This window comes from Kryptolebias marmoratus, linkage group LG23 (assembly GCF_001649575.2).
Source record: "Kryptolebias marmoratus isolate JLee-2015 linkage group LG23, ASM164957v2, whole genome shotgun sequence".
NCBI lineage: Eukaryota > Metazoa > Chordata > Actinopteri > Cyprinodontiformes > Rivulidae > Kryptolebias > Kryptolebias marmoratus.
The window spans coordinates 3,462,921-3,486,646 of NC_051452.1; the positions used below are offsets into that span (position 1 = coordinate 3,462,921).

The 23,726-nt window shown below is 45.6% G+C and overlaps 4 protein-coding genes across 19 annotated transcripts in view; 2 read left to right on the top strand and 2 right to left on the bottom strand.

Annotated features, from left to right (window-relative positions):
• The window catches only part of LOC108249344 (peripheral plasma membrane protein CASK), a 27,117-nt gene extending 22,713 nt beyond the window's left edge, over nt 1-4,404 (bottom strand). For 5 of the 9 annotated variants that reach the window (XM_017438676.3, XM_017438674.3, XM_017438670.3 and 2 more), the window contains exon 1: nt 3,678-4,403. In XM_017438676.3, coding sequence (XP_017294165.1) covers nt 3,678-3,742 — 65 coding nt within the window. In that variant the 5' untranslated portion in view covers nt 3,743-4,403. Of the gene's footprint in view, nt 1-3,677 lie in introns of all 9 variants that reach the window. The other 4 variants (XM_017438675.3, XM_017438672.3, XM_017438677.3 and 1 more) reach the window with 2 other exon arrangements.
• Nucleotides 4,405-7,102: 2,698 nt separating this feature from the next.
• On the top strand, nt 7,103-9,965 carry cenpl (centromere protein L). 2 transcript variants are annotated; one of them, XM_017438654.3, is made up of 5 exons: nt 7,103-7,219; nt 7,792-7,957; nt 8,042-8,290; nt 8,419-8,985; nt 9,271-9,965. In XM_017438654.3, exons 1-5 carry the CDS (start codon nt 7,200-7,202, stop codon nt 9,343-9,345), a joined length of 1,077 nt encoding a protein of 358 aa, XP_017294143.1. In that variant the 5' UTR covers nt 7,103-7,199; the 3' UTR covers nt 9,346-9,965. The 2 variants fall into 2 exon arrangements, with proteins under 2 accessions (XP_017294143.1, XP_017294142.1); XM_017438653.3 differs by having other exon boundaries at nt 7,112-7,219; nt 8,036-8,290.
• LOC108249343 (FUN14 domain-containing protein 1) lies at nt 9,801-13,892 on the bottom strand. Of its 4 annotated transcripts, none has more exons than XM_017438663.3 (5): nt 13,465-13,892; nt 12,281-12,449; nt 11,944-12,019; nt 11,552-11,680; nt 9,801-11,360 (listed from the first exon to the last, which is right to left on the bottom strand). In XM_017438663.3, exons 1-5 carry the CDS (start codon nt 13,487-13,489, stop codon nt 11,283-11,285), a joined length of 477 nt encoding a protein of 158 aa, XP_017294152.1. In that variant the 5' UTR covers nt 13,490-13,892; the 3' UTR covers nt 9,801-11,282. The 4 variants fall into 4 exon arrangements, with proteins under 4 accessions (XP_017294152.1, XP_017294151.1, XP_037829899.1 ...); XM_017438662.3 differs by having other exon boundaries at nt 11,546-11,680; XM_037973971.1 differs by having other exon boundaries at nt 12,281-12,467.
• Nucleotides 13,893-14,023: 131 nt separating this feature from the next.
• Nucleotides 14,024-23,726, top strand: part of LOC108249342 (histone demethylase UTY) — a 22,143-nt gene continuing 12,440 nt past the window's right edge. For 2 of the 4 annotated variants that reach the window (XM_017438655.3, XM_017438656.3), the window contains exons 1-10: nt 14,024-14,540; nt 14,680-14,743; nt 19,304-19,412; nt 19,503-19,552; nt 19,899-19,957; nt 22,064-22,184; nt 22,272-22,326; nt 22,824-22,858; nt 23,415-23,508; nt 23,592-23,718. In XM_017438655.3, coding sequence (XP_017294144.1) covers nt 14,362-14,540; nt 14,680-14,743; nt 19,304-19,412; nt 19,503-19,552; nt 19,899-19,957; nt 22,064-22,184; nt 22,272-22,326; nt 22,824-22,858; nt 23,415-23,508; nt 23,592-23,718 — 893 coding nt within the window. In that variant the 5' untranslated portion in view covers nt 14,024-14,361. The remainder of the gene's footprint in view (nt 14,541-14,679; nt 14,744-19,303; nt 19,413-19,502; nt 19,553-19,898; nt 19,958-22,063; nt 22,185-22,271; nt 22,327-22,823; nt 22,859-23,414; nt 23,509-23,591; nt 23,719-23,726) is intronic. The other 2 variants (XM_017438658.3, XM_017438657.3) reach the window with 2 other exon arrangements.

Genomic DNA, 23,726 nt, shown 5'->3' on the forward strand with positions numbered 1-23,726 from the left:
CCTCCCCTCCCCACCCCTCCACCCGACACTTTGCAAACACTGTGGCTGAAATCTGAAAGCGAGCATCATGTGGTTTAATCCCTTCGATTTCCCGTGTCAACAACAATCAACGAGCACCTGGGAGGCGGACCCGGACGGTACCTGGAGATCTGAGCGGTGGAAAAGGACGTGTCTGCGAACGGGGGACGAATCACGCCACCGCCCGGGATTTAGACCCGAACGCCTGAAGCGCTGCTACGCATCTATAATCAGATTTATGGAGAAAAACACGCAGATAAAACGAAAGACTTATCGGTCTTTATGGCCCCGCCCCCTCCCCGCTCGATCCCAGATATTTCCTACATTTACTCTACTTTAGTCCAACTCCACCATATAGTTAGGACGGCCCAACGACGAGTCAAGCAGCTTCAAGGGTTTTGTTTACATTGTCTGCGTATCTGCGTTTCAAAACTGCGTATTTATACACCTGGAAAACTACCGGAGTACACGCCGTCAACCTGCGCCATTTGATGTAGTTCAAGATCATTTTTTATGTATGCACCTTTAAAAAGGTTATGGCAGTCCCGACGTCAAGCCCGGCTAAATCTCCATGGCAACAAAGCCTGAGCTCATTCAGCTTTAGCTCCGCCCATCCATTTGTTCTGCTTGTACTGATAACCCAGGTAAGAAAACAAAAAACAGCATTTATTACGTGTGATTTTTAAAATGTTAAACAAATGGATCGTCAAAAAACCTCTTTAAAGTCAGTCAGTGCGCCACATTGAGATGTTAATAAAATGTTAAATATAACCACAAAACATGGACTAAATGTTAACTCCTGTATTTAATGCAAGATGTATCTGATTGGTCCGTCTGGAATCTGTTTTCTGGTCCTAAATACGAGACATCCGATGGCGATGGAGATCAGAAGCGAGGCGGCGTGCTGCAGTCGGTGTCTCCCAGCGTTATTTATACCCGTGGCCTCGAGGGGGGAGGAGGGAGGGCGTCACGTTCCCAGCTCCCCTCGTCTTCATCGATCTGCCCGAGCCTCCCTGCTCCGCTCCTCCCAGCTCCTCTGCTGGGGGGGGGAGGAAGCGACGCCACCGCCGCCGCCGGAGCACGCCTCATCTACCCAGCACCGGGGCGGACGGGGAAGGAGGAGAAGAAGAAGAAGCTGCTCACTTCTGGACTGTGTGACCACTTCAGCAGCGTTCAGTCTTAACTAACGGCTGCGGGGAGGGATTAAATTACCCCCGCAGGCAGATAATCTCCTTTTATTTACATCAATAACCCAGATCACTTGTTTATTCTGAGGGAGAGGCGGTTTCAAGATGGCAGAGGAGCCCGTTTGATGGCATTTTAGACAAAACAATAAATAAATAAATGCATACAACCATGTCTGTGTTAGCTGCGGCAGCCATATTGACTTTTAGAAACACAACGAGTGTCATTACGATCCGACCCGCAGTTCAAGAGATATTTTGCTGACAGAAAATCGTATCTCGTGCTCGGATTAGGTGTTGGGGGTAACCCTCAGATATTACCACGCCACGCTTCGACTCAGTGTCTGTAAAACTGGCCGAGTCGGTTTCTGTGTTGGGTAAGGTTGATTAGTTGGGGTGGCCATCTTGAATCTTTCCACCCTCAGCGGCAGGCGACAAAGGCTTTCTCGTAAAGTGGATTAAAAATAGTTTTTTTTTTCTTCCACTTCAGGGATTCTAATTTGCGATGTTTCTGCGTCGGCAACCCGTTTCCTGTCGGAGGTCCTGGACTGAAACGTCAATTAGCAACCATGGCAACGAGAATGTTCAGGGTAACTGTCCACGCCGCGGACCGCTCGGTCCTCCCGCTTCATCTCGCCGGTGGCTCCGATTTTTAACCGGAGCGCTGAACTTCTCCACCTTATCGTTTGCGGTTTGAAACCTGTGCCCCTGAAGGCAACGCCGAAGACCCCAAAGATGCGTTTCCAAGCTCAAAGAGAGGTTTTCCCACAGCGAGGGTATTTCTTCTTCTTCTCACAACATAATCACCAAAACGAACGACCTAACGTGTCAGAAGAACCACAAAACCAACCCTCAAGCAGAACAACTTGTTAGGTGCCGACTATAAACCGGTTTTGTGCGCGGGAGATTAACAAATAAATGCGATGCTTGTAGGAAAGTCTCATTTTCTGAGCTCATCGGTTTTGCTTCATTGTTAAAACTGGTCGGGGCGATTTTTGGTCGCTTCCACTGAAGGCACAGCGGGTAAAAACGATGAATAAAATCGACTCAAACTCCAGGAAAACATCCGAACTCTGATGTTCAGGGGGATGTGAGGAAATAAAACCCCTGTTTTCTCTGTAGTCCTTCGCCGCTGCCCCACAGAAACTCATCTCTTCTCCCTATGAAGCTTATCAGAGTCGACCGGGGGTCAAACTTTGGATTTTAAAAGTCTACGTAAACCGACGGCTCTGGTTTTAAATATTAAGATAAAATACAGGAGGCCGAGGAGTACTCCAGATACGATCAATGCCCTGATCGATACCAGACGTCTCTAAACTTTACTATACAAGTTAAAATACTTTTAGCCTGTCGAACTATTTCAGCTGCTCATCGGTCCTTGTAATCCCTCCATAATCAAAACTGGTTTAAAAAAGTGTTTTTTCTACATTTCTACATGCATTTAACCCCGTTTTGTGTTTCCTTTCGCTCGAAAAGCCAACATGCGTCGCTGCCGTTAAGGATTCCTCCCACCTCAGCTTTTTTTGTTTCGTCACGTTTTTCAATGTGTTGTCTCGACTCGATTCTTAGACTTTTTGTGTCTTTTCTTTGCGTCGACACCTCTTTGGCCAAATATTTAAACCAGAAAAAAGGTTCTAGGTACCGTAGCTTATACAGATAGATGTATTTTTAAAGTCACAAAAGTGAGATATCTTAGTTTTCATGCGTTCAGCTGTGTTACTTCATGATAACCATCTGATTTACCCTTTCCCATCATGGCGTATTTTAATCTTTTATGAAGCAAAACTGGGAATATTAAAAATAAACCCCATACTTTAAGGATCCTGGGTTATATAAGAGGGGAAAATTTATGAAAAATACTGATTCTTATAATCCAAAAGGCCCGTGAAGGGATCCATTCACGCCGTTGCCTTCAGTTTTAGTTCAGATCATGTCACGTTGAGCCGTTTAGGATGACTGTCAGCTACGACCACGTCCAGAACTACCTCCACATTCGCCCAAAGCGACCAGGATCGGAGCGTCCGTCGCTGACGTACGACCAGCCCTCAAAACCACCAGGGTCACGAGATATTTGGCTAACAGACGGGACAGCGTGGACAAACAAACCGGCTGCTTTCACGGCCATCTTGATTTGGGCTGACTCCAAAAATTCAATCAGCTGTTACCTTACACCAAAACCAGTCCAGTGGCTTGTGGGATATTTTGCTAACACATACACACACATAGAGGAAAGCAAAAACATAATTGCTCCTTTCTTTTAGGGGCTGGACATTTAAAATAAGCACATTTTAGAGCTAAAAAGTGTGAAACAACGAGCTAAAGACACCATTTTAACCTTTTACCGGGTTGTGCTCGCAGCTAAAACCCATAAACTCTGACTCCTTGCAGACTAACCTGCCCCCACGTTGGTTTGCAATCCTGCAAATAAACACAGAAATGTGTCTAAACAGAATAAATGTAAATAAATGTACTTACTTGCCGATCACCTCGCACAACTCGTAGACATCCTCGAACAGCACGTCGTCGTCCGCCATGGTCATCCAGGTAAACGAGGATGCTCTCCCCGCAAGAAATCCCTCCCACACGGGCTTTCAAGTAATCAATTACGTTTTTTAATATATATATATTTGCTAAAAAAAAGGAGGGGGGTAGACGAGTCGAGCCTGGTGATTCAAAGCCCAGAAAAAGAGTGTCAATGTCCGAGGAGGAAAAAAAAACGAACGGCCGTTGACTGAATTAGAGCGAATTAGCCGGCTAGCTACATTAGCTGCTCCCCGATTTTCACATCGCCTCCCCGCAAACACACACCTTTCCCCGGACTGGTGGGAATTCAGCAGCCCCAGTCGAGCCTCTCCCCTCCTCGGCTTGGGGGTGGTGGGCTAAAAAAGATGAGCTAGCTGTCGACGGAACCACCGGGTCGTCCGACTGCGCCGAGCACACCCAGTCTCACAGACGGCTTATCCCGGCCGAAAAAAGGTGTCCGGGGGGCTGCGGTATGCGCCTCTTCAGCTTCCCGAGCCCGGATTAAAAACGTCCACCTTCATGTCCGCGCTTTCAGGATAGCCGAGAATGGTGCTGGGGTGGGGAGGGAGATTATAAAATCGCCTCCCGTGACCCAGCCGAGCCTTCGTTTCCCTACGCTGGCTCAGATGCTCGCTGGCTTTTGCCTGTTTTCTCCGACTTCCAGAACCGCCAGGCTCCTCCCTCTAAACGTCCGGGCAACTGGGTCCAGCCGGAGCCAAAATGGCCGGAGACGGAGCGACGCGGCTCGGGCCCGTCTCGTAGCAACGCCGGAGCCAAGATGGCGCCCGCAGGGGGTGCGTTTCAGGCGCAGTTTCTTAATAATCTCTTTTCGCTGATCCTTCCAGTGTATCCCGCGCAGGCGTCGGCCAGACAAATCTCATCTTACGTCAGCCCTTTCCCCCCCTCCACACTCTTATCTCCATCATTTTAGCTGTTTGTTCCTTTTTACTTCATATTTCCTGTCAGGACAACACATACTCACGGATAAAACTATTTACTTCAGAACAACATGAGCACAAAGTTCAGCGAGTCCCAAAAATAGAGGTGCTCAAAAATATGCCTTAAAGTAAAAATAAAATACATCTAAGTGTCTTTATTATTTTCATAACCAACGTTGGCATTAAAATTGGTCCTTAAATATAATTAATATATTATTAAATGTTGTTTAATTTAGACCAACTTGCAAACATCAATGTTTTTTAACATAAAATGGTTCAGGCAATAGAAATTAAGGCCCAAAACGCAATCAGACAGTGTATGAGACAGGTGCGAAAGTTTGGAGACGCAGGTGGGATTTCCTCAGGTGTGGGTGGACAAGGCGGATATTGGTTGGTGCTGCCCTCTAGCGGTGATGGCAGGAATGTCACATTTCACTACAGAAATGAATTAGTTTATTTGAAAATAACTGTATATAAAAGTGACATTACATTTCCCTTTAGGTGCTGTCACCCTTTTAGTCTCATAAATGTGCAAATAAATTATAATAAGCTGTGTTACTGTCCTGCATCTCGCGTGATACGTAGTTTTAAACTAAAATGGCTTGGTTAGATTTGTGAAAGTAAGCTGCAACAAATGTGACAAAAAAAAGAGCAAGTGTGTGAGAACCAGAAGGCAAGGGAAGTCCTCTCACTGGGATGGACAGGGACATGTTGGCCCCACTAGATGGTGCTGGTCTCTGAGCGTACCCTCTGCAGTTTCCATGGTGCTGCATCCCTTCTCCTCGCACATCATCTGCAGGTTGCTTCCATTGGTTGAGGCCCAGCAACTAGTACTGATCATCCGATTGGCTGCTGATGTGGTCATCATGTCCCCCGTCTGCCGTTGAAAAGCACTCCATTCAGTGCAAAAAAAACCCCGAAAAAACCCCCCACACAGATGTGGTGCTCGTGCGCTGGGGTAGACGTCTGTGTGACTGGAAACGACAAAAGACGGCCGGGGAGCAAAATGGTCGATGGCGGGAGAGGAAAAAAAGGGAATACCGCGGGATGGGGAGGGGGCAAGGAATGAAAGAGGGAAAGAAAGAGCGCTGTTTCTATGGCAACATGGAGGGGAACGGTGGCTGCAAGTGAAGCTGTCAGCTGCTCTGTGCACGCTCAAACATAAAGAAGAAATACGTTTCCGTAACTTTAATTCTCTGACTCATGACTTATCTGAACGCCTTAAATTCACACACCCACTGTGTATCTACTGATTATTACCAGCTGCATGTTACTACACGATTATTCCTTTTTCATCCTCTGACTCTTTGGCACAACCTGTATCAATCACATGTCAATCCTAAAGCGCTTTAAAAGGACTCAGAGGGGAAAAAACAGCGAGAACGTTGCCAGTTTTGCAAATCATTGGTCTGGCTCTGTGCGTTTGTGCCGCCCTCCCCCTGTGGTTTGTAGATTCTGAACATATTCAGTTGCTTTTGCGTATAAAACTTCATTCAGACTTCATTTTCTGCTGCGTCCCAACGAGCCAAGGTGGTGACTTTCGTTGGGGGCTCATCTGGGATCGCTTTGAGCTTTTTACTGGCGACAGAACCTGACTGGTTTTGCAGCGTGTGTTCAATCAGGATCAATACCCACTGATTGAAAATTCAGCCAATTAATTAAGCTTATTTTTTACCACTTTTTAACTGATCAACGTTAGCCACAATTGAGCATTCTAAGCCAATTCGAAGGCGGAGTAGTGTCGTTTTATGCAACACTAGAGAGCAACACTTTGTTTGCATCACAGTAGCAGGGTGTATAAAAAAGCACTTTATTTAATCACTTAACATTAAATGTCTCCAACTGATTGAATTGTTCAAGTCATGGTTGTTTAGTTTGTAAGTGTCTGCAGAAGAAAAAAATAATTTAAACTAATCCTTAAAAGGTGAAAAAGGAATTTGCTCAGATTTCATCAGTTGGCACTTTTTCTTTTTTATCTTTTAGATGTTTTTGTATGTGTGGAAATCATATTATCCACACGTTTTCTGTGAGGTAAACTAACAACAACAAAAAAAAACATAAAAATCCTACTTTTATTTATATAATTTCATGCCGCAATCATTCCATTTACATTCCATTGTATTCTGATATGTTTTGTTATATTACAGTGTTGTTATAGGTGGACAGTATTGAAATGTTTAATTTATAAGCATTTTATTAATACAAATCCCAGAATGATTAGAAAGATTTTAAATGCCTGCCACCTAAATTCAAATGTAAATAGAACTCAAATTACAATAAAGAAAGATTTGTTGTTGTTTTGCTTTTTTGTCACCTTTTAAAATAAAATTGAAGCATTTCTTAATTAAGTACCGCTTGAACGAATATACCCTTATTTTGAAAAGCATAAAAAAGCGTCGTTTCCTGTCTGGATAAATCTGATTGGCTGGTTATAGCCGCGCTGGCTCATGGGAAAGCGCGGTGTTTAAATTCTGTTTCCGGTTTTGTTTTTTTTGTTTTTTTTCTATAAGGCTTTTCTTCGGTCGGCCCGGCAGATATGGAGCAGACTAATGCGAGGTAGAATAACTTTGTGTTTATAAATAAATAGTCTAATTTTATTTATTATTATTATTTGTTGTTTTCACAACGCACAAAAACAAAAATAAAAAACAGTTTAACTATCCGCCTCGCTAGCTTCTCTTCGAAGAGACCGTTCAAGCCAAACAACATTCGGCTTTCAGAAACTTTAACATTGCTCTGCTTTTTACGAAAACTGCTGCTTCTGAAATATTAATTTATGACACATATCTATATTTTAGCTTTTAACTTTTAATTCGGCTTACAAAATATACAAAATAGAGCACCGCAAGAAGTCAAAAATTCACATTTTATGTTCCTTTGTCACCTTTTTGGGGACTGCTCAGTGGAGATGTTTGGTTCTAGAGGGCAGGGGTGGATTGTATGAAGTGGGTTTTTGTTGTTGAATTAGCTGAATGTCACTGCAGCCTAATATTACATATAAAACATAATTAAGCTTTTTTAATAATGAGGAGACTAAGTTATAACTCCAGTGATTACACAAACAGTCACAGAACAGCCAACCTGTATGTTTTACTAAAGCAATAATGATGTCTGTCTCTGTTTTTCAGCGTGACGAGGACTCCCCTCGATAGCGTCGCGGTTAAGAGAAAGAGCAAAAGCAGGAGCTACCGTCAGTCATACCGCAGCTGCCTGGGTGTTGCCTCGAGGCTCGGCTTGACTCCGGCGAGGCGACTCACCACGAACAGAAAAGCTCCGGAGTCGCACAACATCACCGTAAGTTGCTCCGGGTCGTTGCTTCCATTCGTTTTTTTGTGACTCTCGCCCGCTCACCGATCGCCTTTTCTCTCAAAGCGGCAGGTGAACCCGGAGCACCTGGCCCTGTTGGTGAAAAACGAGTGGCAGCTCGCCTACGTCACCCCCCTCCACCAGTTCAGGCACACGCAGCTCAGGAGCTACGCCAGGCACCTCTCGGCGTTTGTCGTCGCCGAGAAGCAGCAGGGCTTGGCGGTGGAGGTCAGCGGGCTGCAGAACGGCTTCAAGGCCTCGATGACGGTGGTGCAGGGGATGAGCGAGGCGGACGATGACCCTGAGACTGTCCTCATACAGGTATGGGACGAAGATGAGGACATGGTTTGCTTGTTTTAAGCACCTGGTGTTGATTTGCTGGGATTTCATGTGAAAGACCGACACGTGCAAGACTAAAACTGCAAACTGTCGTCTCCTTGCCTACACAGATACATTCGAAGCCACTTTTTTCGAGGCCAGATGACCCACAGAAATTAGTTTGGAGTGGCTGGCTGACGTGCATCAACGGCAATCCTGAATATCTTCACTCCCTTCCGAAGGACTTCACCTGTCTGCCGCTCTTCGTCTACAAGGGTGCTGAAAATCTCTCCTCTTTGGTCAAATCCTGGGTCCAGAGGACGTTCGACTGCTGCTTCGGCCCGTTGGAGCTTAGCCAGACCAGCCTGCAGTGGCTGGCGGCGCTGTGGACCAACTGCCACGCCGAGTCCAACATCCAACACCTGAGGATGCTGTGGACGCTGCCCTCCGCGCCGCCGCTTCAGGTGACCTACGCCGTGGACCCCCACGACGTGTGGGAGCTGTGGGGCAGCGTGCGGAAGGGCTCGTGGGGCGACGGGGCGGGGGAGGCGCGCTGGATCGACCTGGAGGAGGTGGCGAGCTTCATGCAAAGTCTAAAGAGCCACTTCTACAGACACTTCAAGCTGGACCTGTCAGCGGGGATCCTGAACCAGGTCTCCACGGCGCTGGGGTCGGCCAGGTTCAACGGCAGGATCAAGGTACCTCGCTGGCGTCTTTTTGGCCGTATTTTCACAAACGTTACACAAATCGAAATCCTGTAAAAGTACGCACGTGCGCTATGATCATCTGGTTCTAATCCCTAAAAGCCTTACGACTAATTTCAGCACGTTAACCGTAAGATCAACCGTGTCGGGATATTTATGTGTTTTTTAAAGACACGTCTCGATTCTGGGCGATCCTCGGTTCGCAGCGTCGTCACACACCTGCTGTCTTATTGTAGGACCTGACCTGATAATTAAAATCTGCTTCTTTTTTAATTCCAGATCTCTAACAGTGCGTACGTGATCACCACCCTGACTCTGCTGACGGAATGCGCCCTCCTGAAAATGCCCATCTGAGGCGCAACACGACAAAGACTTTTCAGCAAAAAAATAAGCATTTTTTTACGCTTTGTGCTTTTTTTTTTTTTGGAAGTTTTGTGGGAAAGCATCCTGTTATTCCAACTCTACTCCATCAAAGATGATTTGCTTTTATGCTTTTTGTAAATATAAGTATGTAATCCAGTTTTTTTCATGTGATTTTCAGTTGTAAATAAAAACATTTAACCCAGACTGCTGGGGGGGGGGGACTATCAGCTACTACCACCCCCGATTTTATATCATTCGCTGTAAAACTGACTGAGCTGAGGCCATTTTTGTGTTTCTGAAGCTCTATGGGGGCCATCTTGAACTGGGTTGACTCCAAACGTTAATGAGTTTCAGACGTACGTCCGGTGATTGTGACACGAAGGTGTCAACACCAGGAGATATTTTGCTAACACTGCAGGCGAACATGGACTCAGGCAACAACGTTCTCAGTTTGAACAGATTCAAGCAACTTTACTCCATAAAACAACAAACAGAGTGCACGTCTTAAACAGGATTATCAAAACAAAACATAAATAACACCAGTTGGAGATAATTTTTTTTTTTTTTAAAGTAAATCTCAAAATAATATTATGTTGATAGAAAAAAAAAAAGGCAAAAGTAAAGCAGCTTTTCGGCTGAGCGCCTTAAATTTTAGCTCATGTTTCGGATAATTAAAATAAAGAGACATAACTGAGCAGAGTCACGGCCGCCGCTCCTTCGAGGCGTTTGACGACCGGGCGACTCGCTGTAATTACGGGTCAGCAGGCGGGTCGCTAAGGAGCGGCGCAGAGAAAAACCCAGGACTCGTTTAGGAAACCGACAGCGACTCTAATGTTCCGACAAAGGCCTGGATCCCCGAGAAACTGGTACTTTTTAAAAAAACAAAACAAGCTTGTTACCTGGTACTTCTGAGGCACATCCTTTGTAAGTACTCAGTATTTAGAGGGTACACAACCCTTTTAAGTACCCAATACTTACAAGGTACGGACCCCATGTGAGTACCAAATATATCCCATGTCCTTACGAGGTACATATCCATATGTAAGTACAGAGTACATTCAGGTACTTACGAGGTATATCTTTTGTAAGTACTCAGTATTTACAGGGTACACACTCCATGTGACCAGGGTATTAACATGAAAGTACCCAGTACCTACAAGGTACATATTTTGTAAGTACAAGGTACATACTGAGTACTTATATGGGACTTATGTACCTGGTACTGACTTGGTACATACCAAGTACTTACACTGGATGTACTCCATGCAAGTACCTGATATTACAGGGTACAGCCTATGTATGTACCCAGTATTTCCAAGGTACATAGCTCGTGTAAGTACCAAGTACATTCAATGCAAGTATCTGGGTATTAACATGGAAGTACTCAATAGTTACAAGGTATGTACCCTGTAAGTATGGGATACGTACCAGGTACTTACACAGGACTACCTGGTACTACCTCAGAGGGTAACTGGTCCTTACATGGAAAGTATTGAGTACTTACCACGTACTCTGTTCCCACGGGGTCGTTACCCTGTACCTTCGGGGTTGTATCGGGTACTTACTGGGTACGTACCAGGCTATGTGTACTCTGGGTACTGCCAATGAAAAATCAATCCAACAAACTCGGAATAACAGATTGTGGAAAAGTCGACAGCAACGACAAAAACAAATGGCAGCCTGTGCTTCTCGTGGCAGCTTGACGTTTCACAGAACAGTCGAAGAACCGCGGCGGAATCAGCGAAACGCACTTCCCAATGCGCTCGCCATTCCTCCCAGACGGCCTAAACGTGAGGGTGCCGGGAGTCGCACAGCGGGTCACGTGTCCACGTTTAACTTAACTGCCTCCTCGCGAAGCCAGAGGTCAACGGGGCGGAGGGGTTAACGATGGAGGGCGACGGTGTGACGGAGGGGCGGCCGCGGCGTCTTCAGGAGGCCAGTCCGAGGAAAAAGCCGCCGACGAACCCGCTGGACAAGACGATGTTTCGCTTTATGAAGTCCGTGGCCTGTGTCGAAAACAAAAACACAAAAAGGGAAGGAGTTCACTCGACAAACACAATCTGAGCCGAATAAATCTGGGCGTAGTATCGCTAACCGTACACTAGATGGCGCTGCTCGGTTCGAGATGGACAAACGAGCACGCGGCAAACATTTACCTCTGATTTCTGAATGTTAGGAGCCAGCCAGGTACCTTTACCTCCTCAATGAACGTGTGTATTTCAGGAGCCGCCTTGTTGGCTTTCTTCTTCAGGCGCTTCTTCGCTTTGTTCACATCCTTCTCCACCTTCTTCCAGTCCACCTGAACGTAACCGCTGTGGTTGGCGATCTGCGGGGAAAGTTCAGACTCGGGGTTTGGATTTGACTACGTTTGTTTTTTCTTTTATGGAGTTAAGATTTGACACGCTAGAAGCTGAGAGAATAAAAACAACGAGTGTAAAGACTAGTAAGAGGCAAAATAATGCAGCAACAGAGCCGATCGGGGAGTCCAGATGGCTCGGGTGCGTTCAGCGCCAGCTTCCCGCGCCGTCCTCGTTCTGCTGCCGAGCGAGGGCCAGCTGAGTGGCGAGCCGTGCAGCCGGCACGCCTCACCTGTAGGAGGAGGAAGCCTCCACCGACGGCGGTCGCCGCTATCTTCCCGACTCTCTGGAAAACGTAGCCGGCACACCTGCGAAGGGACGGGCGGAATGGGTCGGTTAAACCGGATCACGTCGGCCGGTTTGCATGAAATATAAACAGCAACAGTGTCAATATCTTTAGGGTGAGAATGGCTGCTGGCGGGCAAATAAACATGTGGAGGCGTCCATGTTGGCGTTTTTCGCCTGCCAAATCAGAACTGACCGAAAAACAGGCCTCTAATTTAACCATATTTTCCCTTTTTTTAAATAAATAATCTGCACAAACAGAGCAATCGTTCGCGGGTCCTTACCATCCGGTCACCCCTCCCATCACGAGCTGAGTGGCCACCGAATACTTCTCGGCGATCGGGCCGGAGCTGTTGCCGAACACCCTGCTCCACCACTGGTGCCTGCGGGCGTACTCCGTCAGGTCCACCACCTCGTAGACGTCATCGTCGCTCTCCGGCTCGTCCTGACCCGCTGCAGGTTTAAGGAAAGCTGCGGCTGTTTACACCTCATTCTCTAACCGGCCGTCGCAGACTCAGAAACGGCTAAAAGTCTGTCAGATTTAAAGATACTGAGCTTAAATTTAACGTGGTAGTAGCTGAGAGTCATTCCCGACAAACACTGAAATCATCACGTGAAACGAGCTGAACGTCCCTTTCAAGGTTCGCCCAAAACATCTGCAGCTCCGTCATTTCCCAACCGAAGAGCTCTTAGACTCAGTAGTCAAAAAGATATCAGGGTTTTCTTTTATATTTGTGACCCGTGCTGGCAAAATGAGTCGGAATGAGCAAAAAAAAAAGTAAAAATATTACGTATTGCTGTAATTGTAATTGAGATTCGACTAAATATACGAGTCCAGCATGTGAGATAACTGGGGAAAAAATAAAACAAAATATAACTTAGCAGAAACACATTAAGAAAAGCATAGCCTAAATACATTTAAAAATAGCTTTGGGGCTTTTTTAGAAGAATTACAGCAGCGTAACAAAGAAATAACCAGTATATTTTTAATTTACCATGCTTTCATACATCAAAGTAGGATTATTATTGTATTATTTTGCCACATATGAGAACAGGCTGGCTTAGTTTGTAATTTATATCAAATATGGTTTATTTTTTGTCCTATTTATAAATGTTTTGTGTTTTTTTACTTCCTTATAAGTAAAAACAGCAATAAACCGTCATCAGCAGTTTCTTTAATTCTTATTTTTACAGCCCATAATTGCTTTTATTTAAGTTTCAGAGTGACAAAAAAAATGATTTGTTGAAGAAAATGTGGAGAGCCACTGCAAAGCTCTTAATTTTAATTGTGCTAATTATAATAATAATAATAATAATGGCTGACTTCGAGTACGTCGTTCACACGCAGGTTAGCGTCAATATATCGACCGGAAGTTCGTATTTAAACTAATTATCAGAGGTGGTAAAAAGGTTTAAATTAAAATAAAAAGGGGGTAGCAACAGAGACGGTGTAAACACAATCACTAACCTTCTCTCTGCTCCACCGTCGCCATTTTGGAGAAACCAGTTATGTCATCAGGATGTTGACAATCCTAAGCCACGCCCACTCCGTGACGTACTGCCACGTCTGTTGAAAAAAAAAGGCAATCATGTCGATTGATTAGCAGGTTAGCTAAATTATTAGCAAAAATCCCCGCGTATTTATATTGTCGCGTCGCATGAAGAATTAGTTAATAAAAAAATGCAAAAAAAGTGTAAATTATTTAGACGTTATGGTGCGTTTAGGGTCACTGTCAAATAAATGGGAGCCAACTGACACTTCAGTGTCAACATGTACATCACTGAAAACACGTTATTTAATGTAAATTATATTTTTAAAGCTCTGCTAATCCCACAAGAAGATTGTTAACACGATATATAGCCTCAGTGGTTTAAAATATGAGTGTTTTGCAGGGAGAAAATTAATATTTAAGATAAAAGAAAGCTATAGCAGGGAGGTCATGTGGTACGAATCGAGCGCTCTAATTGGGTAAAAAGGGAGGAGAGGGCGTGGCTACAGCGGCGCGTGGGTTCGCTTGGGTTTCACAATTATAACAACTTTATCTTCGCGTCCGAAACGCGTTTTCTTTTGGGCCAAATACCCCCATTTTTCCGGATGCCCCGCTCAGCTACGCGCGTCGCAGCCCTTACTTTGCGATGAAAGATGTGACGTTTGAGGAGCTACCCGGAGAGCGCTCGCGAGTCCCCCCCCGATCGGATTTACTACATCGAATCGCATCTTATCATCCCGGGGAAAAGTTTCTGATCGTTTTGTTGTCTTCAGCCGCCTTCGTGTGATTCCGGCGGGGAGCGGAGCCGGGGGGGGGGTTGTTTTTTTTTTTATTATTTTATTATTATTTTTTATTTTTTAATTCTCCCCTCCTCCATGCAGTCGTGCGGCGTGTCTCTCGCCGCCGCCGCCTGCGCCGCCGCTCGGAGTCTCGGCTCGGCTTCTTCTGGTGGTGATGAGGGAAAGAAAATGGCGGCGGGAAAAGCGAGTGAAACCGAGGAGGACTTTCCGACACTGACAGCCCAGGAGAGGGACGTTCTGGCCGGGATCGACAGGTCGGAATCGAGGCTCCGTGCACTCACACACACGCTCGGCTTCGAATCGCCCTTTTTCCCCCCCCTTTTGTGTACAGAAAAATGTCCCCGAGTCGCCCCTTGCGATTGAGCCGCCTGTGTTGTCTTCTTGCTTTTGCAGCTCACTGTTTGGATTTCAGAAGCTTCATGAAGATGGCGCCAGAACGAAGGCCCTGTTGATGAAGGTAGCTATGTTAACCGGATTGTATTTCATAACCCCGTGAAGCAGCCCGTGCACGGCGGAGAAATCCACCCCCCTCCCCTGGAAGTGGGAAGCTGGCTCGAACGCGACTAGCTCCGCTCGCTCCGGGAAGCCGAGGCCGAGCTTCTAGCCGCGGTTAGCAGCTCTCGTCCGGCGAACCCCCTCTTCTCCCCCTCCCCCCGGCTGCACCTGCGGCTAGCTGTTACGGCCTTCCAAATAAACACAAAAAACCGCAGCTTTCCCCTGATATACCCAGCCACCTTGACCGGGTGTTAGTGAACCAGGCAGCCGCCCTTCCCGGTCGCATTCACGCACCTCCACCCCCAACAACACAATGTCGTCATGGTTCTCTTGTCCTGCAGACCTTTAATGAGAAAAGTTTTATTGTTGCTACCTGACGTGAGCGTGAGAACTCAAGCCCCCCCTTCTTATAAGTCGGAGCAGGTGAAATGTTTTCATGTGGCTGTGAGGGGGGTGATGGTGACTGTCTCCTTCTGCAGGGGGGGGGGGGTGCAGCTCAGCCATTGACGTCGCTCGGCCAGGTTAGTTAGTTAGTTAGCAACTGCTAAGCTAGCTTCCCCCCCCGCCTTTAACTACTTTTTATTCACTCTCCCAGCCCCCCCTTGACACGGGTTGAAACGGGAACCGGTTGACGGACGTTGGTGTTGGTGGTGGGGGGGTGTAACGTTAATGGCTGGCCGTCCAAGATGGCGGAGCGACGCTGTGTTATCGCCCGTTCGGTTCGCCAACGGCTCACCCGGCGGCGCGCGCGCCTCCCTCCCCGCCGACCCAGGTAGCGCGTGAGTCCTTTGTTTACAGTGATGGCCGGCGGTCTGCTCGGAACAACCTTCCTCCCCCCTCTTTAACGCGGGTGTACGGTGAAAGTAGGGAGGGGGGGACATAATGATGGAGGTTGACAACTGGTCTCATGTCCTCCACCCAGAGTGGACGTCCTCGCTCGGTGGTGCGGGACACCTACAAGGAAGTGTGGCTGCTCCTTTTACCATCAGCTGCAAATCTCGCGAGAAAACAAGGATTTTGGGGTCTCTGCTAAATTACTTTAATTTACTCCTTTTTGTAAAATAAAAACCCAGCTTCTCCCCCTTATAACACGTGAAAGAAAGGACACTAATGTGCTTTCTTCCACGTTCAGTCCCCCCTCTGTCCCACCCTTCGCCACAGCCTGTGCACTGAATTAATCATAATTGAATAAATAATATCGCATTTAGCTGTTATTCGGGCTCGTTTTAGCTCACCTGTGTTGTTCTGTTGCTTTCGCCACTCTACGGTTATGTAACATATCTCAAACTAAGCTGAAGTTAGCCGTCTTGTCCCTAATATAACTAACCTTACAGACTTTTTAAACCTTTTTTAGGTGCCGGGGTGTTGAATACGATACGTTCTCCTTGCGTCGCGTTAAATTCGTCCAGCGTAATCTGCTCGTTCTACCTGCTGTTCTGTCCAAGTTGAAGCTTCATCGCGCGGTACCAGTTTGTCCCCTGTGTGTCCTGTTGGAGGGGACGTTCAGGTGGTTTTGGACAGATGTGAGTCTGGAGACATGATCACTAGTGTCTGTTGTAGTTGATCAACGCTGTGCATTTTGTAAACAAAATAAATAAAATGTGGTCTATTTAACTGCAGTCAATGTTCTTGTTTTGGAACGTGGCTCACTTATCTGCTGAACAGGGTATGTTGTGTTTTTTATATAACACAATTTCTTGACCTGAGCTCTAAATTTATAACCCATTTTTAACATGTCAAAACTGCACGGCTGAACACCTCGTGGGGGGGGGGGTAATCCCTATTGATTTCAAGGTCACAGGTCACGCGTGGACCTGTGTGAAAACCTTGTTTGCGTTCCAGCTCCAGACACATTCGTTACGGATTGTTGTGAGAGGGGAAAGTCATTATTTTGGTAATCTGTTGACATTATGCATCTGTGGCGGCGCTCTTAGATTTTATTCTTTTCATCGCAGCAGTTTGTTTGGACCGTTATTCTTTGTTTGCTGTCTTCTCGAAAGCTTGTTGTTGTTTTTTTAATGGTGTTGGAAGGATTGTTGTGATCCGACGCTTCAGCAAAGCGGTCGACAGTTCTCACTTTAAAGCGTTTAAAGATAAAACGGGTCATGTTAGTTTGTTGTTGTTGTTGTTTATACTCGTATGGGTGGGAATCTTTAGCCACCTCAGGATTACAATCCAGAGCTCTGCGTTGTGATGGTGATAAATAAAATTTAAAATAATCATTCTATCTTGAGACTTTCTCATTTTAAATAAAAAATACACTTATTTACATGCTAAATAAAAAAGTGGACCATAAGCTATATTAAAATAAAACGCTTCATCACAGGCTGTAGACCAACAACCAGCATTGATGCTAACTTGGTATTGAAAACGTCATAGAAAAGCTAATGTGATTAGCGTTGTGGGGGGATTTATAGACAAATCACACATTTCGAAGTCATTATTAGTCATAATTATGTTATGCAGCTGTTACTTACAGACATATATTCTTCATGTTTTAGCAAAGAAAAGATGTGAAAACGCAGCTTCTACGACATCTTGCAAACAGCGAGGCGCGACGAGAGCTCTGACTCGTAAAGTCTCAGCACAGATTCATAAAATCAATTTTTGACATTTGATATTGATTCAGATTCTGTATCTGTGATGCAATGGTCCTACCCCTACAAACTAGGTGAAATTTTGTGTTTGTTGTTACAATTAGGACAGTTTATTGACCACAAATTGATAACCATTTGGTCCGATTCACAAACAGAACACGTGTAATGTTCTCAGTAGTGATGGCGCCGCTCACAGCACCGAGCGTTCAGCAAAAATACTCCAGGAAGAAACAAAAGTTGATCATTTTGCCCATTTTTCACTTTGACGTCTGATTGCTTTGATGTGTTTCTTGACTCTGTCTTGTTGTGATCAACCTGGGGTTGTGTCGGACAGAACCGAGTCACCGCATCGCCACAGCGGTTCTGACAGTCATCAGTTCTTTGAATTTAAAGCTGAACTGAAATCAAATCTCACAAAAATGGACATTTCATGAATGTTATTTAGTCAAACACATCCACGCGACGTTGCAGCGACCCGTTTTTCTGACCTCAGAGTTAAATAAACTGTTTTTAGTGGTCCGAAGTGGGTGATTTGTGGGGCGGAGTTCATGATGTGCACTGTGCTACTGTCCGGTTGTTTACTAGTAGAAATGGAAGAAGCAGCCTTTTTTGAACATGAAGAAATGCTGGATAGTTGCTAACTTAAGCTAACAATGCTAACTTGCAAACACCGTGAGCTTTATTCAGAGTAGCGTTTATAAACTCTCACACCAGAGTAAACTAATCAACAGCAGGTTCAGATTATGACATTAGTTTAATCCCACATGGATTGTTTATATTTTTTCCTCTGAATCACAAACTGATCTCCGGCTGTCGGCCTGGAAGACCTTTTAACGACGCCGCGCGTTCACGTCACGTTTGAAGGAAAACTTCCTGTTTCTTGTCTCCTTCTCTGTAAACATGTCCTCCACATTTGACTTTGTTTTAAAATTAAAATATAATTGAAACTGCTGCTGGCAAAATGTCTTGTTTTTTGCCGTGAAACCACAGTAAAGAGGGTCGGAGCGGTGCCTCCTTTTTGAAGTGATCCAAACCCGAGTTCTGATAGTAATTCCCACATCTGCGCTCATGAATCCAAATCCGAGGAAGGTTTTTGTCTTTCGGGAAGCCAAAAAATCGAACTCCAGTGGTTTTTTCTGGCCGGTTCGAACGATTAATTCCAACTCCGTGAACTATATTGTCCCGATATTCATCCATTCACCGATGAACTGCTGAACCTCAGTGGCTCTGAGGACGTCACACATCAGGAGGGTCACGGAAAAATCCAAAAACAGCCGCATGGTCTCTTCAATGTTCGGTATTTTTAAGCATATTTTATGAGTTTCGTTCAACTGATGTTGGCTTCCAAACACTTTTCAGTTCAGCTTTAAAAAAAAAGAATCTCATCCTAAGATTGGTACTCAAATGAAGAACTCCATGACTTTTAATGTGGATCTGATTAGCCCCATCTTCAGGTGGCGCTTCCATCAGGAAATGCTTCCGGTTATGAATGGTTGGGCAAAAAAAACAACATATTTTCCGCACTGTAGGGCGCACGGTCAATGAACGGTCCATTTTCAAACTTTAGTCACATATAAAGCGCACCGGACTATGAGGCGCGTCGTCGCGCTCCTTTTAAAATCATTTTAAAATTTTGCTGCTCTAGCGGAGCTGGTTTGCTCCGGATTATAAGGCGCACTGTCATTTTTTGAGAAAATTGAATTCTTTTAAGTGCGCCTTATAGTCCGGAAAATATGGTAAATGTCAAAGAGTCAGTGAATGCACCACGGCTGTGAGAAATGTGGTTAATGTAACATTTAATTCAATATAACAGTATCACCTCACGGGCAATTAAGCTTTACCGGAAGTAAAAGTTTCCATCCGTGATGAGGAGAGTTTAACCAGAGTTTTATTTAATTTAATTTAATTTAATTTTCCTCCCGCAGGCTGTCCGCTGCTACGATTCGCTCATCCTGAAGGCCGAGGGCAAAGTGGAGCCCGAAATCTTCTGCCAGCTCGGTCACTTCAACCTCCTCTTGGAGGACTATCCGAAAGGTGTTCGCTCGCTTTTGTGCGAACTCGAATCTTATTCTACTTTTTCTCCCAGACTCTCCAGCTTACATTTACCGATCTTTTTAATTGCAGCATTATCAGCATACCAGAGGTACTACAGTTTACAGTCCGACTATTGGAAGGTGAGGCACACACACACACACACACACACAGGAAGCATGTTTGGTCTCAGTCGGGTTAGAAATCAGTAAGAGACGCAGTTTCAGGTTTCATATTAGTCATTTCGAGCACCTTTTTATTGTGATGCTGGCATTTATGGTCAGACAGTGATGAACTTTATCAAGTGGCCGCAAGGTTGTGTAATCAGCAACAGCTGTAGATGATCTAACTTTTGTTATTCTCCTTTTGATGTATAATTGAGTGCCGATGCTGTGCTGTATGAGTGCTCGTTTGCTTCAGAATGACAACTAAGCAGTTTACCGTTCATGATTTGATCTCCTGTGAACATTCCTGCCTCTTTCCGTCCAGAATGCTGCGTTCCTGTATGGCCTCGGAATGGTCTACTTCCACTATAATGCCTTTCAGTGGTGAGTTCCTGCTTTCTTTGCTTTCTTTGTGTTGGAGCTGGCAGACGGACACATGTTGTGAAGCTCGGCGTGTTTAAATTGGGTCTTATCGTCGTTTATCTATTAAAAAAATGCAGGAAGTACATAAAAAGTATTTAATTGCCTTACAACGACCTCTGTAATGTCTTGTTTGGTGGATTGCCTTTATTAGTGGTTCTTTAACGGGAATATTAAAATAAAACACCTGATGGTGTGTTGGGTCCATGAAGCGGTGACATGTTACCAACATCAGCGGAAGTGCGGCGGCTTAAAAAGAGCAATCCCATCAGAGATTCGAACGCATAGTTCCCATGTGACATCACACTTCTGGACACACCCCCTTCCGTCGCTTTTCAGCCACAGCAGACTTTTTTTTTTTCCAATCGCGGGCTGTTTTTGTCTGTTGTCGCAACGGCAGTTTTACGTCGGGTTAAAGGTTCGAACCGCGCAGGCGTTCCAACAATCAGGAAACTTAAAGGACCTCAAAACGAACATCAACCGTAAGACGTCTACAGTCAGCTCGGACCACTTTTATTCCAGTAAGAGAAACATTAAAAAACTAAAAGTTCTGTTAATGTTAGAGTCTAACTGTCTGTCTGCCAGAATTACAGGTTATAATAACTCAGCTATGCTGACGTTACGGTTAAAGGATTAAATTCAAAGTTAAAGGGTTTCCTCAGCACAACAATATAAATCCTTATGGTTGGATGATAGTTGCCATAAACAGCCTGTCAACAAGGTGTACCTACATGTCTGATGTTATTATTTACCCTGTCAGTCATCAGAATTGTGTTATTAACACGGAGAGTTCAGACATCCTCGACAGTAACGATCTTTCCTTGTCACATTGGTCAAGAATAAGTAAAAAGCTGCATTTAGCTTGCATCTTTTGGTTTACGAGCCTTTTAATTTTTCAAATTGGACAGAGGAGCCTAAATCTCCAGTTTGATGTCTGATTTATAAACCTTTTATTTCCTGAAATAAAGCGGTAATCGTTGCCTTTTTGGGTGGCCTTGCCGAGGCATAAATGTGTTGTAAGTAGCGTCGGGACGTTCAGGGGGCTGTTTTTGTCACTTTCTCTTGGTGTTTAGATCCCAAGGGAAGCAAGAAAACCATAAAATGAGGTTGATTCAGGCTTGAATACAGGAAACAGACCGAGCGCCGCAGCTGATTCCACCTGAAAATCTGCCTTTTTAAAGGGAACGCCGTCCTGTACCGTTTCCATGGTAACGACCAGAACAGACTCCGCTCTGGTTCGGTTGCAGTAAAATCCTCCAGCTGGAAAACTGTTTTGACGGCAACACAAGCAGCGAATTCAGCCGCGGTGCCTTCGCTACGGTGGCCCTGGAGGGCAAAACCACGTCAGCAAATCACTAAACACAACATTAACCTACCGGCACGGGTCGGATCCACGAGACGCCGGCGCCGTTTGGCTGTCGAATCTGATAGTCCTGAGTTTCAGAACCGCGCTGCATGCAGAATAAGTTCCGGCGCCGTCGTCCAATCAGCGCTGGCGCCTGCCTCTCCCGGTTGGTTGATGTTGTTGGTTTTTGAATTTGCCGATTTGTTGACGTGGTTTGCACCTCAGGGGCCAACGTACATTCCACGTTTCCTGCAGCTCAGGGAGCCAAACGGGACTGAAGAGTCGAACGGATGAGCTTCGTAAAATAAGAAAACTCCTCAGATTCTTCTTCAAATAAATTTTAGTATCAATACGACTCATATAGAACCAATATTAGTCACATTGATGTAAAAGAAATTACTAGAACAGTGTCAGCATTTAACTGTCAGATCAGCTATGTATTTTATTATTGATACCACTAATTTGTTGTCAATGCTACGTTTAAGTTTCAGCACTAATTGGTCCGATATTATTGATTTTTGTGGCTTGTTTTGGTGCAAAATTATCACGACTAAATTTATTAACCAGTCTGATATTTGATTAAAAGTCCTGAAATTAAAGTTTATGATTTATATTAATACTAATGGATCTTATGGTAGTATTAATCTTAATGTTTATAATAATAATCAGTCTGATAATTGGTGCTCTGGCTCTCGTTAGCGTCTCTTTCTCTCTCCCCCCCGCAGGGCGATCAAAGCATTCCAGGAGGTGCTGTACATCGACCCGGGCTTCTCCCGGGCCAAGGAGATCCATCTCCGCCTGGGTCTCATGTTCAAAGTCAACACCGATTACGAGTCGAGCCTAAAGGTGCGAGCTGCGCTACTTCAGTTGTGTCCGCTGCTTGTTGTTGACCTGTTCTGTTGTTGTTTATTGTTTATTTTTACTCTCTTGCAGCATTTTCAGCTGGCTTTGATTGACTCCAACCCCTGCACTTTGTCCAAAGCTGAAAGTAAGCACCTGACCCCCCTCCTTCTGTGAGAAGCGGCGCAGCTGCTGTCACGCCGCCTCTCCCGCTTCACTACCTGTTACCTTGGCGACGGCGATCTCCATTTCTTTCTTTCTTTATTTTTTGCCCAGCCTCTTTGCCTCCTCGTTTCTGCTCTCTCTAACGGCACACAAACATCAAGGGCAGCCCCCCGATCCTCCCCGCCTCCCCCCCTCGTTCCTCCGTACACCTCCCTCTCTCCCTCCATCTGCCGAGAGTCACTCAGGCAGCTTAGATCAGACACTGCGGCGCTCCAGACAAAGGAAGGTGCCGCCAGGATCACACTCACCTACACCTCGCCGAAGACGAGGGAGCTCCGTCTCCGTTTCTCTCGCCTCATTTTAACATTTTTTCTTTTTCTTTGCTAGTTTCTGACGCTCCTGCGCCACTTCCTATAGACTTTCAGGAGAAAATAGTTGTTTTTCTGAGATGTTTAACCTCTGCCTCTGTCCTCTTCACAGTTCAGTTCCACATCGCTCATCTGTATGAGATTCAGGTGAGTTTGAATCTTTATTTTTGTTATTTGGAGGGAACTTGTGCTTCTGTTGCCCTTGCTCTCAAGGGTACAGGACCGGATTTGTGGGATTTCTTTATTTATTTTTCTGTTTGTGCTGCATGTTGATTTGATTCGTGCGTCGCTGAGGCGAGTGTGTGTGTGTGTGTGTGCGTGTGTGTGCAGAGGATAGCCCTGTTGTGTTTTTCTTTTTTTTTTGTTGTTTCCTTGAACTGGGTGCTGATGAATCGAGGCGAGATCGGGGTGCATGAGTGAGTGGGTGGCATAGCAGGAGGACGGGAGGAGGGGAGGGGTGGGGATAAGATTAGCTGATCATCTGGGTTGCCACGGAAACAGCAAAGTCTGTCTCGCCCTCTTTTGTATGCCGGCGGTGTCTTTCCTCCTCTGTACAGTAGCGGGGGGGGAGTGTGTGTGTGTGTGTGTGTGGCAGCAGCGACTCTTCGCGGCTCGTGGTTTTATTTAAACTCCGACCACTTTTCTTTACTTTACTTTACTTAGTTTTTGATGTTCTGATCGTTTAAGTCTCTCTGCTCCTCAGAAGAGATACCGAGCTTCCAAGGAGGCTTACGAGAGCCTCCTGCAGACAGAGGAGCTCCCTGCGCCGGTGAAGGCCACCACCCTGCAGCAGCTAGGTGAGGGGCTCAAACCCTTCCATGCATTTATTGATTCTGTTCTGAGAGGCGGAGAAAGCCTAACCCCCCCTCTCCCCCCCCAGGCTGGATGCATCACACAGCGGAGCAGCTCGGGGACAAAGCCAGCAGGGACAGCTATGCCATCCAGTGTCTGCAGAAATCTCTGGAAGCCGACCCCAACTCCGGACAGTCCTGGTACTTCCTTGGCAGGTATGTCA

What these genes read in the sequence shown, in the direction of transcription:
- cenpl (XM_017438653.3), top strand. Translation starts at nt 7,200, where the DNA reads ATGGAGCAGACTAATGCGAG. An exon ending in CGGAGTCGCACAACATCACC is followed by an intron (nt 7,958 to 8,035) that starts GTAAGTTGCTCC and finishes TTTCTCTCAAAG; the next exon opens with CGGCAGGTGAACCCGGAGCA. An exon ending in CTGAGACTGTCCTCATACAG is followed by an intron (nt 8,291 to 8,418) that starts GTATGGGACGAA and finishes TTGCCTACACAG; the next exon opens with ATACATTCGAAGCCACTTTT.
- LOC108249343 (XM_037973970.1), bottom strand. Translation starts at nt 13,489, where the DNA reads ATGGCGACGGTGGAGCAGAGAGAAG. An exon ending in ATGGGAGGGGTGACCGGATG is followed by an intron (nt 12,020 to 12,280) that starts GTAAGGACCCGC and finishes GTCCCTTCGCAG; the next exon opens with GTGTGCCGGCTACGTTTTCC. An exon ending in CGTTCATTGAGGAGGTAAAG is followed by an intron (nt 11,361 to 11,545) that starts GTACCTGGCTGG and finishes TTTTCGACACAG; the next exon opens with GCCACGGACTTCATAAAGCG.